This window comes from Gavialis gangeticus, unplaced genomic scaffold (genome assembly GCF_001723915.1).
Source record: "Gavialis gangeticus isolate Ggan-Ray unplaced genomic scaffold, GavGan_comp1, whole genome shotgun sequence".
NCBI lineage: Eukaryota > Metazoa > Chordata > Crocodylia > Gavialidae > Gavialis > Gavialis gangeticus.
In genome coordinates this window covers 27,428,470-27,442,258 of record NW_017729028.1, presented here as the reverse complement: position 1 = coordinate 27,442,258, position 13,789 = coordinate 27,428,470, and the positions used below count along the sequence as shown (strand labels likewise).

The following is a 13,789-nucleotide window of genomic DNA, read 5'->3' as shown; positions in this document are numbered from 1 at the left end:
GGGGGGGGGGGGGGGGGCAAAACTGAGCAATACTCCAGATGTGGCCTCACCAGTGCAAAATAGAGGGGAATAATCACTTCCCTTGACCTGCTGGCAGTGCTCCTACCAATGCAGCCCAGTATGTCATTAGCCTTCTTTACAACAAGGGCACACTGCTGGCTCATATTCAGCTTATTTCCACTGAAACCCCCAGGTCCTTTTCTGCAGAGCTGCTACCCAGCCAGTCAGCCCCCAGCCTGTACTGGTGCATGGGATTGGTCTGTCCTAAGTGCAGGACTCTGCACTTGTCCTTGTTGAACCTCATGAGATTTATTTTGCCCTAATTTGTCTAGGTCACTCTGAACCCTAGCTCTACCCTCCAGTATATCTACTATTCCCCTGAGCTTGGTGTCATCCACAACCTTGCTGAGGGTGCACTCCATCCCATTTTCCAGGTCATTGATGAACATGTTGAACAAAACCAGCCCCAGGACTGACCCCTGGGGCACTCCACTTGATGCTGGCTGCCAACTAGACATCAAGCAATTGATTACTACACTCTGAGCCCAATGGTCCAGCCGGTTTTGTATCTACCTTAAAGTCCATTCATCCAGCCCATAAGTCCCAGCTTGCCTGCAAGAATGTTGTCGGAGACCATATGCAAAACCGTTGGTAAAATCAAAGTATACCACATCCACTGGTCTCCCCAGATCCACAAGTTCAGTCATGTCATCAAAGAAGGCAATCAGTTTGGTCAAGTATGACTTGTCCTTGGTGAATCCATGGTGACTGTCCCTAATCACCTTCTCCTCTAAATGCTTAGAAATGGATTCCTTGAGGATCTGCTCCATGATTTTTCCAGCAACCAAGGTGAAGCTGACTGGTCTGTAGTTCCCTGGACCCTCCTTTTTCCCTTTCTTAAATATGGGTAACATAGGCAATGCATGGGGGGGGGCAAGAGGGGCACGTGCCCCCCCTGAAATTGGCCACTGCTGAAGCTGCCAGTGGCTGCACCCACACCGCCACCACTTGCCACTCGCACCTGCCTTCTCCCCCTCGCTGACGACGCAGCCAGTGGTGTCTGCAGGCGCTCCCCGCTTGCCATCCCACTTCCCCCTTGCTGCTGACACTACTGGCAGCTATGGGCAGTCTCTGCTTGCCACCACCTATCCTGGCGGCTGTGGGTGGTCTCCACTCGCTGCGATGGTGCTCCCCCCCTCCAGTCTTGGGAGGCACCAGTTGTTCATGATGGGCACTATACTTGCCCTTTTCCAATCATCCAGGACCTCTCCTGATTGCCATAAATTTTCAAAGATGATGGCCAGTGGCTCTGCAAACACATCAGCCAGCTCCCTCAGCACCCTCAGGTGCATCCCATCTGGCCCCACAGACTTGTATATGTCCAGCTTTTCTAAATAGTCCCTAACCTGTTCTTTCACCACTGTTGGCTGCTCACCTCCTCCCCAAACTGTGCTGCCAGGTGCAGTAGTCTGGGAGCTGACCTTGCTTGTGAAGACTGAGGTGAAAAAGGCATTGAGCACTTCAGCCTTTTCTGAATCCTCTGGCACTAGGTTTGCCTCCCCCAGTCGGTAAGGGACCCACACTTTCCCTGATCTTCCTCTTGCTACTGACATACTTGTAAGAAACCCTTCGTGTTACCCTTCACATCCCTCGTTAGCTATAACTCCAACCGCATTTTGGCCTTCCTGACTTCATCCCTGCACGCCCAAGCAATACTCCTATACTCTTCCCTAGTTATTTGTCCAAGTTTCCACTTCTTATAACAAGGGTTGTCAGCCAGGGGGTACACATATCCCTGGGAGTATGTGGACCGGTCCTCAGGGGTATGTGCAGGTGGGCGGGGACGCTTCCCAGGAACAGGGCTGGGGCGAGGTGCCCCTCTGCAGGGTGGGGAAGCTTGCATGCGGAGGCCGCCACTGCCACACACCAGCCGGCCCTGCTCCTAGGACGTGGCAGTGCTCCCTCCACACCCGCCCATGTGCTCTCCCCGCCTCCCTGCTCCATGTCCAGCCATGCGCTACCTTTTGCCCTTCCCCCACTCGGTGTCCGGCTGCCCGCCACCCCCTTTCCCCCTTGGCGTCCAGCCACGCGCCACCCCCCCGGCATCTGGCCACACAACACCCCCACCCCTGCTCAGCGTCTGGCTGCTGGGGATACTTAGACTAAAAAAGGTTGAAAACCCCTGTCATATAAGCTTCCTTTTTGGGATTTAGTTTACTGGAGAGTTCCCTGCTAAGCCAAGCTGGTCTTGTTCCATACTTGCCTGTCTTTCTGCACATCTGGATGGTTTGTTCCTGCACTCTCAGTAAGGTTTCCTTCAAGTACAGCCAACTCCCCTGGACTCCTCTCCCCATCAGACTGGCCTCCCAGGGGAACCTGCCCAGGAGTTCCCTCAGCAAGTCAAAGTCTGCTTTTCTGAAGTCCAGGGTCCTTATTCTGCTGCTCTCCATCCTTCCTTTCCAAGGTCCTGAACTCAATCATCTTGTGCTCACTGCTGCCCAAATTGCCATCCACTTCTACATCCCCCACCAACTCTTCCATTTGTGAGCAGAGGTCAAGCAGAGCACAGCCCCTAGTTGGCTGCTCCAGGACTTGCACCCGGACATTGTCCCCAAGACTCTCTAAAAACTTTCTGGATTGCCTGTGCACTGCTGTATTGCTCTCCCGACAGATGTCAGGGTGATTGAAGTCCCCCATGAGAACCAGGGCCTGTGATCTGGAAACTTCCTCTAGCTGTCTGAAGAAAGCCTCATCCACCACTTCCTCCTAGTCTGGTGGTCTATAGCAGACCCCCAGCACATCACCCTTGTTGCCCTCCCCTCTGACTCTACCCCAGAGACTCTCAACAGACCCGTCTCCAGCTTCATACTGGAGCTCTGAGCAATCATATGGCTCTTTTACATAAAATGCAACTCCTCCTTCTCTTCTCCCCTGCTTGTCCTTCCTGAACAGTTTGTACCCATCCATGACAGCGCTCCTGGGATCGATCACCCCAGTGTGGGGAGGTGCAGGGAGCCAGTGAGAGGGGTGACTGCAGCCTGAATACCCATACTGCTCCCTGCCCTAGAAAGATTTCTAGTCGTGGAAATTCTCAGCGATGTCCACGCTCAAAAAAAATACCTATTCATACTCTTACTTGACAGCTGGAGAAGCAAACCAGCATGTGGCCAAAAGCATCCTAAATCCACACACCTTTTCCATAAGTTTGAGCACTTCTCAGTTTTGTTCAGCAACCGCCATAAGGAAAAGAGGACTCAAAAGTTTGCTTACAGAAGACTGAGGCAACTTTAAAAAATAACTGTCTTTTTTTTCTTTCTTTGATTTTTCTTCCCTGTTCTTCCCTTTCCCCTTAACTTCAATGGGAATATGCATGTGGTGAAAATTAGACATGTGTTTAAGTGCTTGCTAAATCACATGGAAAGCTCCTTTGAGGAAACTAATGTGTTTTATTTCATGTTAGTGTCTCTTCTGCCACAATCTACTCGTTCCTTATTGCTACATTAAATAGCTTCTTAAACTTATTTTTGAAGCTTTTCTTCCTTCACATAATACACCTGACTAATGGGGCTGGAGTTAAGTGTGCATAATTGTCTGGTTCGCTTTTAAAACCTAAATGCCTGAAGTAATTTCAAAACATAAATATTAATCAATCAGCAAAGCATTGTTTTAAGCCAATCAGACATTGATTGCGTCTTTAATTGGTATAATGGTGTGTAGCTAACTTATACTAGCTGAGGACCTGGCCTGTAAATTATAGGATGAGTGCCCTCCATGTTAAAACAACCACTTAAAAAACACAAAAGTCTTACAGAAAAAGAGCAGTTTAAAAGACATTTGTCAAGGCCTGATAAGTGCCATTTCTCTAGCAAGTGCAAGTTGTGCACTAGCTGGTTTGTATGCAAAGAGCTGATAAGTCTATGTAATGCTAGGCTGCAAGTCATTTTCCCACTAATCTTTGTCCTAACATGCAATATTTTCAGGGTGTGACAGAACTGAAAGATAAGTGAAAAATAAAATGACAATACAGCTCACAATTTAGTATAAAAATGTACCCCACCCTGCCATGCTTTCCTTCTAGTTTATCCTTTTCACACAACAAATTTACTATCCAGGAAAAGTCCTATATTAAACAGCACTGTCTTCTCAGCTTTATTATGCATCAGTTATAAGTGCACCACAAGAAAGGTTTTGCAGACCAAAGGTCATCTGCAGACCATAGTAAGACAACTAGATCTGTTAAAGGGCTTTATTTTCCATGACAATCACACTCCTGCCCTTTCTGGCAAGAAGTCTGCCAGGCAGTTCCAGCTGCAAGGTTGGTTTGGAAATGTATCCAAGAAACTAAATGGCGCTTACCAATGGTAATAGTCTGGCTGTAGTTTCTTTCAACCTATGAGACTGAAGCTATGACAGAGGTGAAGGGGTCCTTACCCCATAAAACAACTGGTCTCCATTTCTCTTTACAGCGATAGCAAAAACACACAAACTCTTCCCACCATAGGACAGCTTGGTTACGTGTACACCGTGGTGACAGTATGCCCGCGGCAGAATATTCCCAAATCTAACCTTCCCATGATTGAGAATGGTTGTTGGAGGCATTCCAACAGCAGCTTAATCAATGTATTTGTGGGTTTGGAAGCCGTGAGAAGGAGCAGGCAGGTAATGCAAGTTGGAAAATATCCCAGCCAGGGCAGACTGCCACCACGGTGTAGAAATATCCTTTGCATTCCTCTACCATGCATCATCTCTCTGAGGTTCATACTCCTCACCTGTCAATCTCCTCCCTTTGCTGACAAGGCCTATTCCTATGTTCAGTGCCCTGTAGTAACACCTCTGTCTTCTTCATGCCACATCATCGGTGTAGTGGCAACTGATACTTTCTTCTCTTTGTTATGGCTAGAGTCAGTGAAAGCCAAAGTCGAATGAGGCATGCTGTCTTTCTCAGGGCTCCATCACCCGCCAAGACAGAGTGGGACAAGAGCCCCAGGGCATGCTGGTGATGCAATTAAATCACATTTCACTGTTCAACAGGCAGTGTGAGGAAGGGGAATGAGAGGCTGTACATAATGACAATGCTGGGAATGCAAAACCCTTCCAGCCATTGGTGGGTTTTTTTCTCCTGTTAACTGAACATTTTTAACTAAAGGGGCTGAAACCAGAGACTTAAGGAAAAGATACAAAGAAGAAAACACTGAGGTGACGTATGCTGTACTGGGCTGAGTGCAAGTGGACAGTGGGTCACACTCCTGCAGAGAGATCCTACACTGCCCACAATAAGACTAGAAAAGGGTGAGAAGCTTGGGTTGGTCATCAGAGTACATTTTTGGAAGTTTAATTTGACCTCCACCCTGAATGCAACAGAGTTTTCATGCTGAGGTTCCAGTTTTGGCCTATTACCAAATTACCAATCCTATAGTTTCTTCGGGGAAATATCAACAGACAGAAAACCCCATGCCGAAGTTTATGGACACTCAGCCTAAAACATGAATTCAAAAGGAGTGCTCTTTTCCCCAGTACACTCATTCTACTTATACTATAATAATTTTATTTAGGAAACAGAAAGACAAGGAAAAACAGAAGTTTAACTCAATTGTACCATTCTAAGATTAAAACAAGAAATCTTTAGAAAAACAAAATCTGCTTACCAAGGCATGAGTTGGCCAATTTTTGTCTTTTTACTTTTGCTAATAAAAAAGCCAGCCACAGGATCAGTAATTGCACCCCCGACCTTGCCAATGAACAGCACCAGAGAGACATAAAATGGAGTAATCTGAAAATAGAGGCACAATGCTCTAAACAAGGGCTATTGTTCAGCAGTACAATGAAACAGCATAAAGCAACATTCCAGAATGAATCTCAGTGCTTTATTTAAAGACTAATGATGGTTCACTTACAAAACAGGTTGCCTACTATCATAAGTGAGCGGATAAATTGCTCTCCATTGACCATATCCAGATACTGAGAAAGACCAACAAGAAAGGGTTTGCATGAGGAGGAAACATGCGGAGAGAGAGGCTATAGATGAATTTAGTGCTGGGGAAGAGTGCCAGACAGGCAGCCCTGAAGACTGAAGCCCTTGGTTTAGTAAAGGAACCAAGAAAAACCAGGTTGCTTTCTTTATAAGCTGCCCCGACATAGCCCCATTTTAAAGCTCTAGCATGACCTAGACCAGGTAAGAGTACTGCTCATATTCCAAATCCACTCAGCCCTGACTCTCTCAACTGACATTACCAAGGAGGATTTCAATGGATGCTATTTGTAAATGTGGCTACAGTGGAGTAGACCTATTTCCATACAGAACTGACCTGTGACTAACAGGGGTGTGCGAAGCGGGCCCTGTTCAATTTGGATTCAGATTCGGCCTGAATTGGGGACAGTGATTTGATTCGTTGATTCAGATCCCTGTCCCGGATTCAATTCAGCTGAGTCCGAAGCTGAGGATTCGATGACAATTTGGAGAATCAGCGATTCGGACATAGACACAGCTTTAAATGCATTTCCTACATAAGTCGAGATACCAGCACGGCTTGTGAATGCTACGATGGTGGGGCAGATGGAGCATCCCACAGAAGCGCAGGGAGCCTCCCATGTGCTTGGTGGTGAACCCGAAAGTATTTCCAGTTCACTTCTGGGTCCGTCAGGGAGCACACTGGGGCCCTCCCCTCGCACCTCCCCAACTCAGGGGCACTCCAGGTGAACCCCAGACCCAGGAGGCACCAGTCACCAAGCCAAGGAGGCTCGTGGGAGTTCAGGGGGGTGCTCCCTGTGTGTCCCCCAGTGGACTCAGATGTGGACCAGAAGTGCTTCTGCTCCATTTCTGGGTCTGCTGCCAAGCATGCTGGGGGGCCCCCCTTGCTCCTGTGGCATGCTCCATGCACCCCAGCATCGCAGCAGTCACAAACTACCTGCTACCTTGAGGTATGTAGAAAAAACGTTTAAAGCTGTGTCTATGTCTGAATCACCGACTCTTCCCAAATGGATTTGGAGGGTACTGATTCGATTTGGAGAGATTAGAGGGTCTCGTGATTTGATTTGGATTCAGAGATTCTGCCACTGAATCGGGCCAAATCTCTGCCGAATTGAATCAGGGACTGAAGCCTTGCACAGCCCTAGTGACTAATGCAATTAATAACTGCAGTTAAGGTGACAAGTAAATGATGTGTGTTCTAACTCTTAAAAACAGCAGGTGCCAAGGAAAAAAGAGAGCACATTTAAAGTTTCCACACATTAAAAAAATAATCAAAGGGGAAAACCTAACACAAATGTAACAAGCAAGCATTTTTAAGACTAATTTAACAAGCATGCATTGTAGTTCACTATGTGCAATGGTGTAATTTCTACAAATTATCCGCAGAGCGAAGGAACTCACAAGACACTGGCTGGGAAAAGGCAGGGCCTGGGTCTGTTGGAATGACACAGGCCCAGCCTTAGTCCTTTACTAGGGGACTAAGAGGAGACACTGTAAAATGCCTATCATCTGTTTTCCCCAAAACTACATCTTTGTGACAAACAACCTTTGCAGCTGGAAAAATCTATGGGATCATTCAGTTGCTGTTATAAAAGAAGGGAAGTTAAAAAACAGAGTGAGGGTCGTGTATCTTTTTTGTCTTTCTGATAAAGACAGAGAAGGGTGGGGGGGAATACATCAGAGAGCAGGGGGAAGGGAGGAAGGAAGGCAGGTATGGAATGAGAAAAAGTGAAAAGAACTGGGGACGGAGGATGAGAGGGTGGAGAGGAAAACGCTTAAGCAAACCAGTTCAGGGGAGGGAACATCTGTTTACAAGTGTAGGTAAAAGAGGCGACATCAGTGTCCCACGGCTCTGCTCCAACTATTGCTGCAGCTGCTTTGCTGATTCACAGCTTCTTTCTCCAAGGAACATGGTGAGGGGAATGAGGGCACCATGCAAATCCCAGTGATGGGGAGGAAAGAGTCCTCTCTGTATGTGTATGTAGTCTAAAGGGACTAATGACCCATGAATTACTAGCAGCAGGAGGTGTTACTGAAGCCAAGCAGAAGAAGAGGTAACTCAGCCCTGTGAGATTCCCATGACACAGAGTCAGCATCAAATTTCAGGAGAAAATTTTTCTTTGATTTTGATATTTATAAAAATACTGGGAGAAGGCTTATTTGCCTCCATCTAGTCTGGGAATCTGTCCCAGTCTTAGGCCGGGCATTGCATGCTCCCTGAGCTTTTACCATTACTCAGGAAGGAAGCAGGAGATGAGTGCAATCAAACCTGCCTTCGGCTCCCCCTCTAAGAATCTCTCTTATTCACTACTACTTCCCCTACGTTCCCCATCACTCAGAGCAACAACTTTGTCCCTGCCTTCCTCTCTCCTCTCGCCCAGATTTTGCCACTGCATTTCCCACAAAACATTTGGGATCTGGCTGTCTTTTCCAGGCTCATGCAGCAGCGTTGCAAATCCTGCTGTTCTCTCTCAAGCCTTGTGATACTTGGTGTTCTTCTGAAAGCCCTAACTGCTGGGATGGGCCAAGCACCTGGAAAAATTCATCCTTCAGTTTAATCACAAGGACACGTTTCTGTCACCTCTACTCATCCAGTCACACTACAGTAAACCTTATTGTCCACCTAAGCTCGAGGGGCTTTTGAAGAGTATGACTACTCCCAACTTGCATTGATTTATTAGGTCTGGCTCTGCATTTAGGAAGCTGGAAGCAGGTAGGAAGGATGCTTCATAATGATAGCTGGACTTCCTCTGCAGATAAGTATTCTAGTTGGACCAAACAAAACCAAGATGAAAGCATGGCAATTATTGGTCTTAATTTCAAGACACTTAATTATACATTGGGCCAAACATAAATTAACAGAAGCTCCGGAAATATTGCTTTTAATCTTAAAGCTGTCCCATTCTGTCAGCTCTTTAAGGCAGGGGCTATGTGGAGCCATATGTGTTTACAGTGCCTATAACTTTTTTAATGTTTTTGTAAACATAGAAAACCAGTTATAGTAATTTACTGTCAAAATAAGAGGAATAAAGGAACAGCCTCCTCAACCTCAAAGGTGCTGAGCAATTAAAAACTATAGTAAAAAATATCATGTAAAAGGCATGTTAAATTAATTTCTATTCCCTATATACAGGGAAATTAAGTAGGTGACAATATCCCAGTCAAACAGTCTGCAATTAGAAAGTGCTTCCCATGGTACTTACGTGTGCTATATCTAACAGGTAGATCTGCAGGAAGAAAGCAGTGGCACTCCCTGCAACTTGATTTGGAGCACCCCCAATCGCATAGCATAATTTACTGCAAACCGAGAGTTTGTCTTCCTGTTTGGGCTGAAACAGAACAAGAGCACAAAACACCACTTAAGAGCAGATACTACATACGATGGTAAAAAGCTGAAAATCTTAATGACTGAACCTGTATAAAAACAGGAAGTCAGACAGTGGCGGGAGTGGATGCTTTCAAGGGAGACCATATAGACAGGGCGTATCTAGCGTGAGCCATCCTCTGGCATACCTCCCCTGGCACCTACCATATTGGTTTAGAGATGCCAGGGGGCATGTCCCTATCTGTTCTGCATAATACCTATTAATGGATCCATCATCCATGAATCTCCCTAGTTCCTTTTTGAACCCAAACAAAAAAAAAGTCATCACTGCCCATGCCGGAGAATGCAGCTGAGCTTCTGTACACTGCTTCAAGTAACCTAGTTAAATCATGTGGCCTTTTTTCAATGCTCAGTCTAGAGTCTCAGAACTTGAGTCCAGCTATGTCTACTTCCTACAGGCTCATTTTGAAAAAAATACTCTTTTGAAAGGGTGTCAGCATGCTTTATCTACAGCACACATTTGTCTGGAGGATTCAAATGCAAGGGAACAGCTTCCTGAACAAGGCTACAAACAAGTGATAAGAAGGAAAGGCATGCATCCTGTTGTATTGACACAGCCTATTGGGGAGCTGCAGAGTCCTGGATAACTTGAGATATAAGAGAAACCAAAGGCACCCTATAATGTGTAATTCAGACTGCAAAATGCTGCATACCTCCCTGGCTTCTGTCCTTTCAGAGCATAGTAATTAATACCAATATATATTTTTTAACTTATCCCCCTTGGGCAATACAGAGAAAAGAATGACTGGGGACAGATTCAGAAGATATGTATCTAATTCCTTCTTCATTTGGCTACAAAAGTATCATGTGACCTGGGTCAAGTCACTTCGCTCTGCCTTAGATTTCCCATCAGCAAAAAATGGGCAAAAAGGGTACAGTTTTCTGCAGCACCTAAGCGACTTCAGAAACTCTTTCCACAATGGATCCTGCTCCTTTGTACTGTTTTATGTGAATAGGTATAAACAGGTGTGCTTTAGTTTCATGAAAGTTCTCCTTTTTTTAATTCGTGTCTGGATAGGTAAAGAGCAAGACCTCCATGTTACCAAGTTAACCGCATCTCTGACCCCTTGGTCTCTTCAACTGAGCCTCTCCTCATGTCTTTGGCAGCAAGCTGTTCTTTCCTGGGGTAGAATCACATGGTTTTCACGCTCTTGGGCCATGCCTTGTACAGCAGTGCCCTGGCGTTAACTATGATTATTTCAGTAGGCCTGCCCTGTATTCAGTTCCCTCCGGGAGCAATGCCAATGGTAACCTGTCACCGAGCTGTGCCAATCTGACATCGGTGCCAGGAAGACGCACAAGCTTGTGGCTGAACGTTAACCTCCCTGGACATCCCATCGCTGACCACAGGGGAGATGTTCTTAGTAAAGCTTTAAAAAAGAACTTGAATGTGAAATTATGGAACAAGAAATCATCCACGGACTGGATTGCACTAAGTACAGTCTGAAAAGGGGCAATGAATTCTTATCCCATTACCTGGGTTAGCTTTGGTGACCCCTTCATCCCTATGGGTTTATTATTTGCCACCCCCACCACTGCCCTGCTTTTCCCTCTCCTCTCCCTCCCTCCCTTCCCTCCCTGTCTTTTGTATTAAAAATCACTCCCTCTGTTTGATAGACTGCTTGTGCATGTCCTGTCTGAGCATCTGATGAAGTAAACTTGAGCTCACAAAAGCGTATGCATCTCTGATTTAATCTCCCATACATCTCTACCCTGCCTTCAACCTGTCACCAGACAGACTAAGTAAAAAAAAATTAAGAGAGCAAGAGAACTTGAAATAAAGAACATGCTATGCACATCTAACCTACCAGGTAACTATGCGGTTTCCACACAGAGATCCTGGCAAGTGTGAACTGTCTATAGATACCATGCTACGAGTAAGGTCAGGGCAGTACACCCAGTTCCCTGAACTCACAAAGCGGTGCTCCTACTTCAGCTTCAGGGAGACGGTTCAGTAATAGCTTCTCAGTATTTCTGATCACCAGGGATCCTGGCTTTCTCTAATTTAAAAAATAATCCCTAATTTTTGCTTTTAAAAAAGTAACCCCAAATCCACATTTTTCTGTGATTTAAATGAGATACCACTAAGATGCAGAGAGAGAGATATAGTGGTGTTTCATTTTAATTATGAAAAAGCGTGGATCTGGGGTTGCTTCTTTTAAATTGAAAATTGGGGATATTTTTAAATCAGAGAAAACCAGGATCCCTGCTGATAACTCTCCTCCCCACCCCCACGCATGCACACACCCTGTCCAGAGACGAAACCATTTTAACCACTTCCTGCCCATTGACGGTTCGCTCCCAGAACTGGCAAGTTCTCACTGCAGCACGCAGATAGACCGTTGGCCTTTATAGGCCCAAGTGTTTGGAGGTTGCTTGGCTGAAACCATAGTTCTGCTTTCCTCCTTGTTCCCCCTTCCTCCTCCTCATCCCCAATCAGCAGCTCTCAGCTGTCTACTAAACTAGTTCAATACATTCCTACAAGGAAGTCTAATAACTCGGTATAATTATAATTTACCACATTGGCTAGGCCACATGTAATATTCATGATTTTTTTACCTCGAGTCCCACCTCAGCCACACTCCATTTCATGGTCTTAACTATTAGAATAATTAGGAAGATATAAAACTTGTGACACAAGCAGCAGTGCACCAAGATTTAAAGGCTTATTGGCTGCATTTAAGTGCTTTGTTTTTAAATTCAGTTTCATAGTTAGAAGATTTTTTGTTTAGCTTTGTTTTGTTTTAATTAAAAAGTCTCATTTAGATTCCACGCACCTTCTGGATACTCCTAGACTACGTGGGCAGGATACTTTCCAGTCACCTTGAAGCCAAGCTAATACTTTTGTCTCAGCAGTAGCTAATGGAAGCTTTCGCCTCTGACTAATTTTGTTTATGGAAGCTATTGCCTGAATAAAATGAGCTGTTGGGATCTGTTTATATTCACTAAAATACTTATTACTTACAAGGAATTTTGCATATCTAATGCATCGCTCATATAATCCTCCCCTATTTTTACTAGATAAGTAGGAAAGTAATATCCCCCAAAAACAAATGAGGAAATGGATGCAAAGAAGTTCAAAGCCCTAGGATCAGAACCCACGGTCTACCACTCCTGTACTCATTCAAACAGATTGTGCTATCTCTCATGGCACTGCAGGAAGGAAGAGTTACAGATGCTGAATCTAGTGATGAAACTGCGCGCCTAAATTCTAACCAGAGCTCTAATGCGCTCTGTGCCACCCATTCCCCACCTATAACATGAAGATAGCGCCTCTTTCCATCTTGTTTTAAAAGCATTACAAATATTTACCCGTGTATTGATACATGACCACATGTTCAGGCTGACAAATGTTTGGAATCTTAAGTCCATGCTCCAGCCCAAGACATTTATAATAGGACAAAGATAATCTTTTGGTTAAATCCAGTTCAACGCTCTGGTCTGGGACCAAGGATGTGCAAGTTCAATGCTCAACCCTGCCACGCTTTCTGTGGGGCCTTGTGCAAATTACTCTATGAGCCTCAGTTCCTCTCTCTGTACAATGGGAATATTACCCACCCTCTGGGCAGTTTGTTACTTCCAACTGTGAGCATTTTGAGGCAGGAGCTGTCTCCTGCTTTGTACCCAAAGAACCCAGCTCCATGGGTCTCCAAACCTGGTGAGAACTGGCAGGCATTGGCATGATCCTAATAAAAGGGTTTTTTTAAGAATGATAAAAATATATATTTTGGATGCTTTCTTATAAATAGGGATCCTGGTTTTCTCTGATAAAAAAAATCCCCAATTTTCGGTTTTAAAATAAGTAACCCAAAATCCACATTTTTCCATGATTAAAATGACACACCACTATATATCTATATATTAGTGGTGTTTAATTTTAATCACGGAAAAGTGTGGATTTCGGGCTACTGATTTAAGCCAAAAAACTGGGGATTTTTTTTAATCGGAGAAAACCAGGATCCCTGCTTATAAAGGATCTCAAAGGTGTAGGTTTTGCAGGACAACCAGAAATCTGGAATTTTTACTTGTTAATTTTTTGGGATGCTACTCCTGTCCCATTTTCCCAACAGCATTATGATCATGCTACCTAGTAGTGGTTATTGGACTGAGCAGTTGGAAATGTTTCCTCCAGCATTGGTGGATTCCAAGGAGGGTATTGAATAGGGAATAGATCATTCTAGAGATATGAAGTTCAATGCTCTCCTCCTATATCACCCACTTCTTCCACTGAAGGAGACAAAATACTGGGCTAGATAGATGATGGGTGTGAGCACTTATGCTCTTACGTTATCTCCAATGCTGTCCATCTGCGGAGAAGCTTCCTGCAAACATGCTGCAAGACAGCTATATTATCCTCCCCTAAACTCACCTGTGCTGCACTGCTCATAAAACACCTGGTAACACATTGGCAGTGGTGCTATGAGGACTTGTTTCAT

The 13,789-nt window shown here is 45.1% G+C and overlaps 1 protein-coding gene across 1 annotated transcript in view; it reads right to left on the bottom strand.

The window, feature by feature from the left end:
* MFSD2B (major facilitator superfamily domain containing 2B) overlaps positions 1 to 13,789 on the bottom strand; it is a 66,049-nt gene extending 52,260 nt beyond the window's left edge. Inside the window, exons 1-3 of the mRNA XM_019520677.1 lie at positions 13,723 to 13,789; positions 9,172 to 9,326; positions 5,646 to 5,770 (exon numbers count right to left, since the gene is read on the bottom strand). Of these exons, the coding sequence (XP_019376222.1) occupies positions 5,646 to 5,770; positions 9,172 to 9,326; positions 13,723 to 13,789 (347 nt within the window). The remainder of the gene's footprint in view (positions 1 to 5,645; positions 5,771 to 9,171; positions 9,327 to 13,722) is intronic.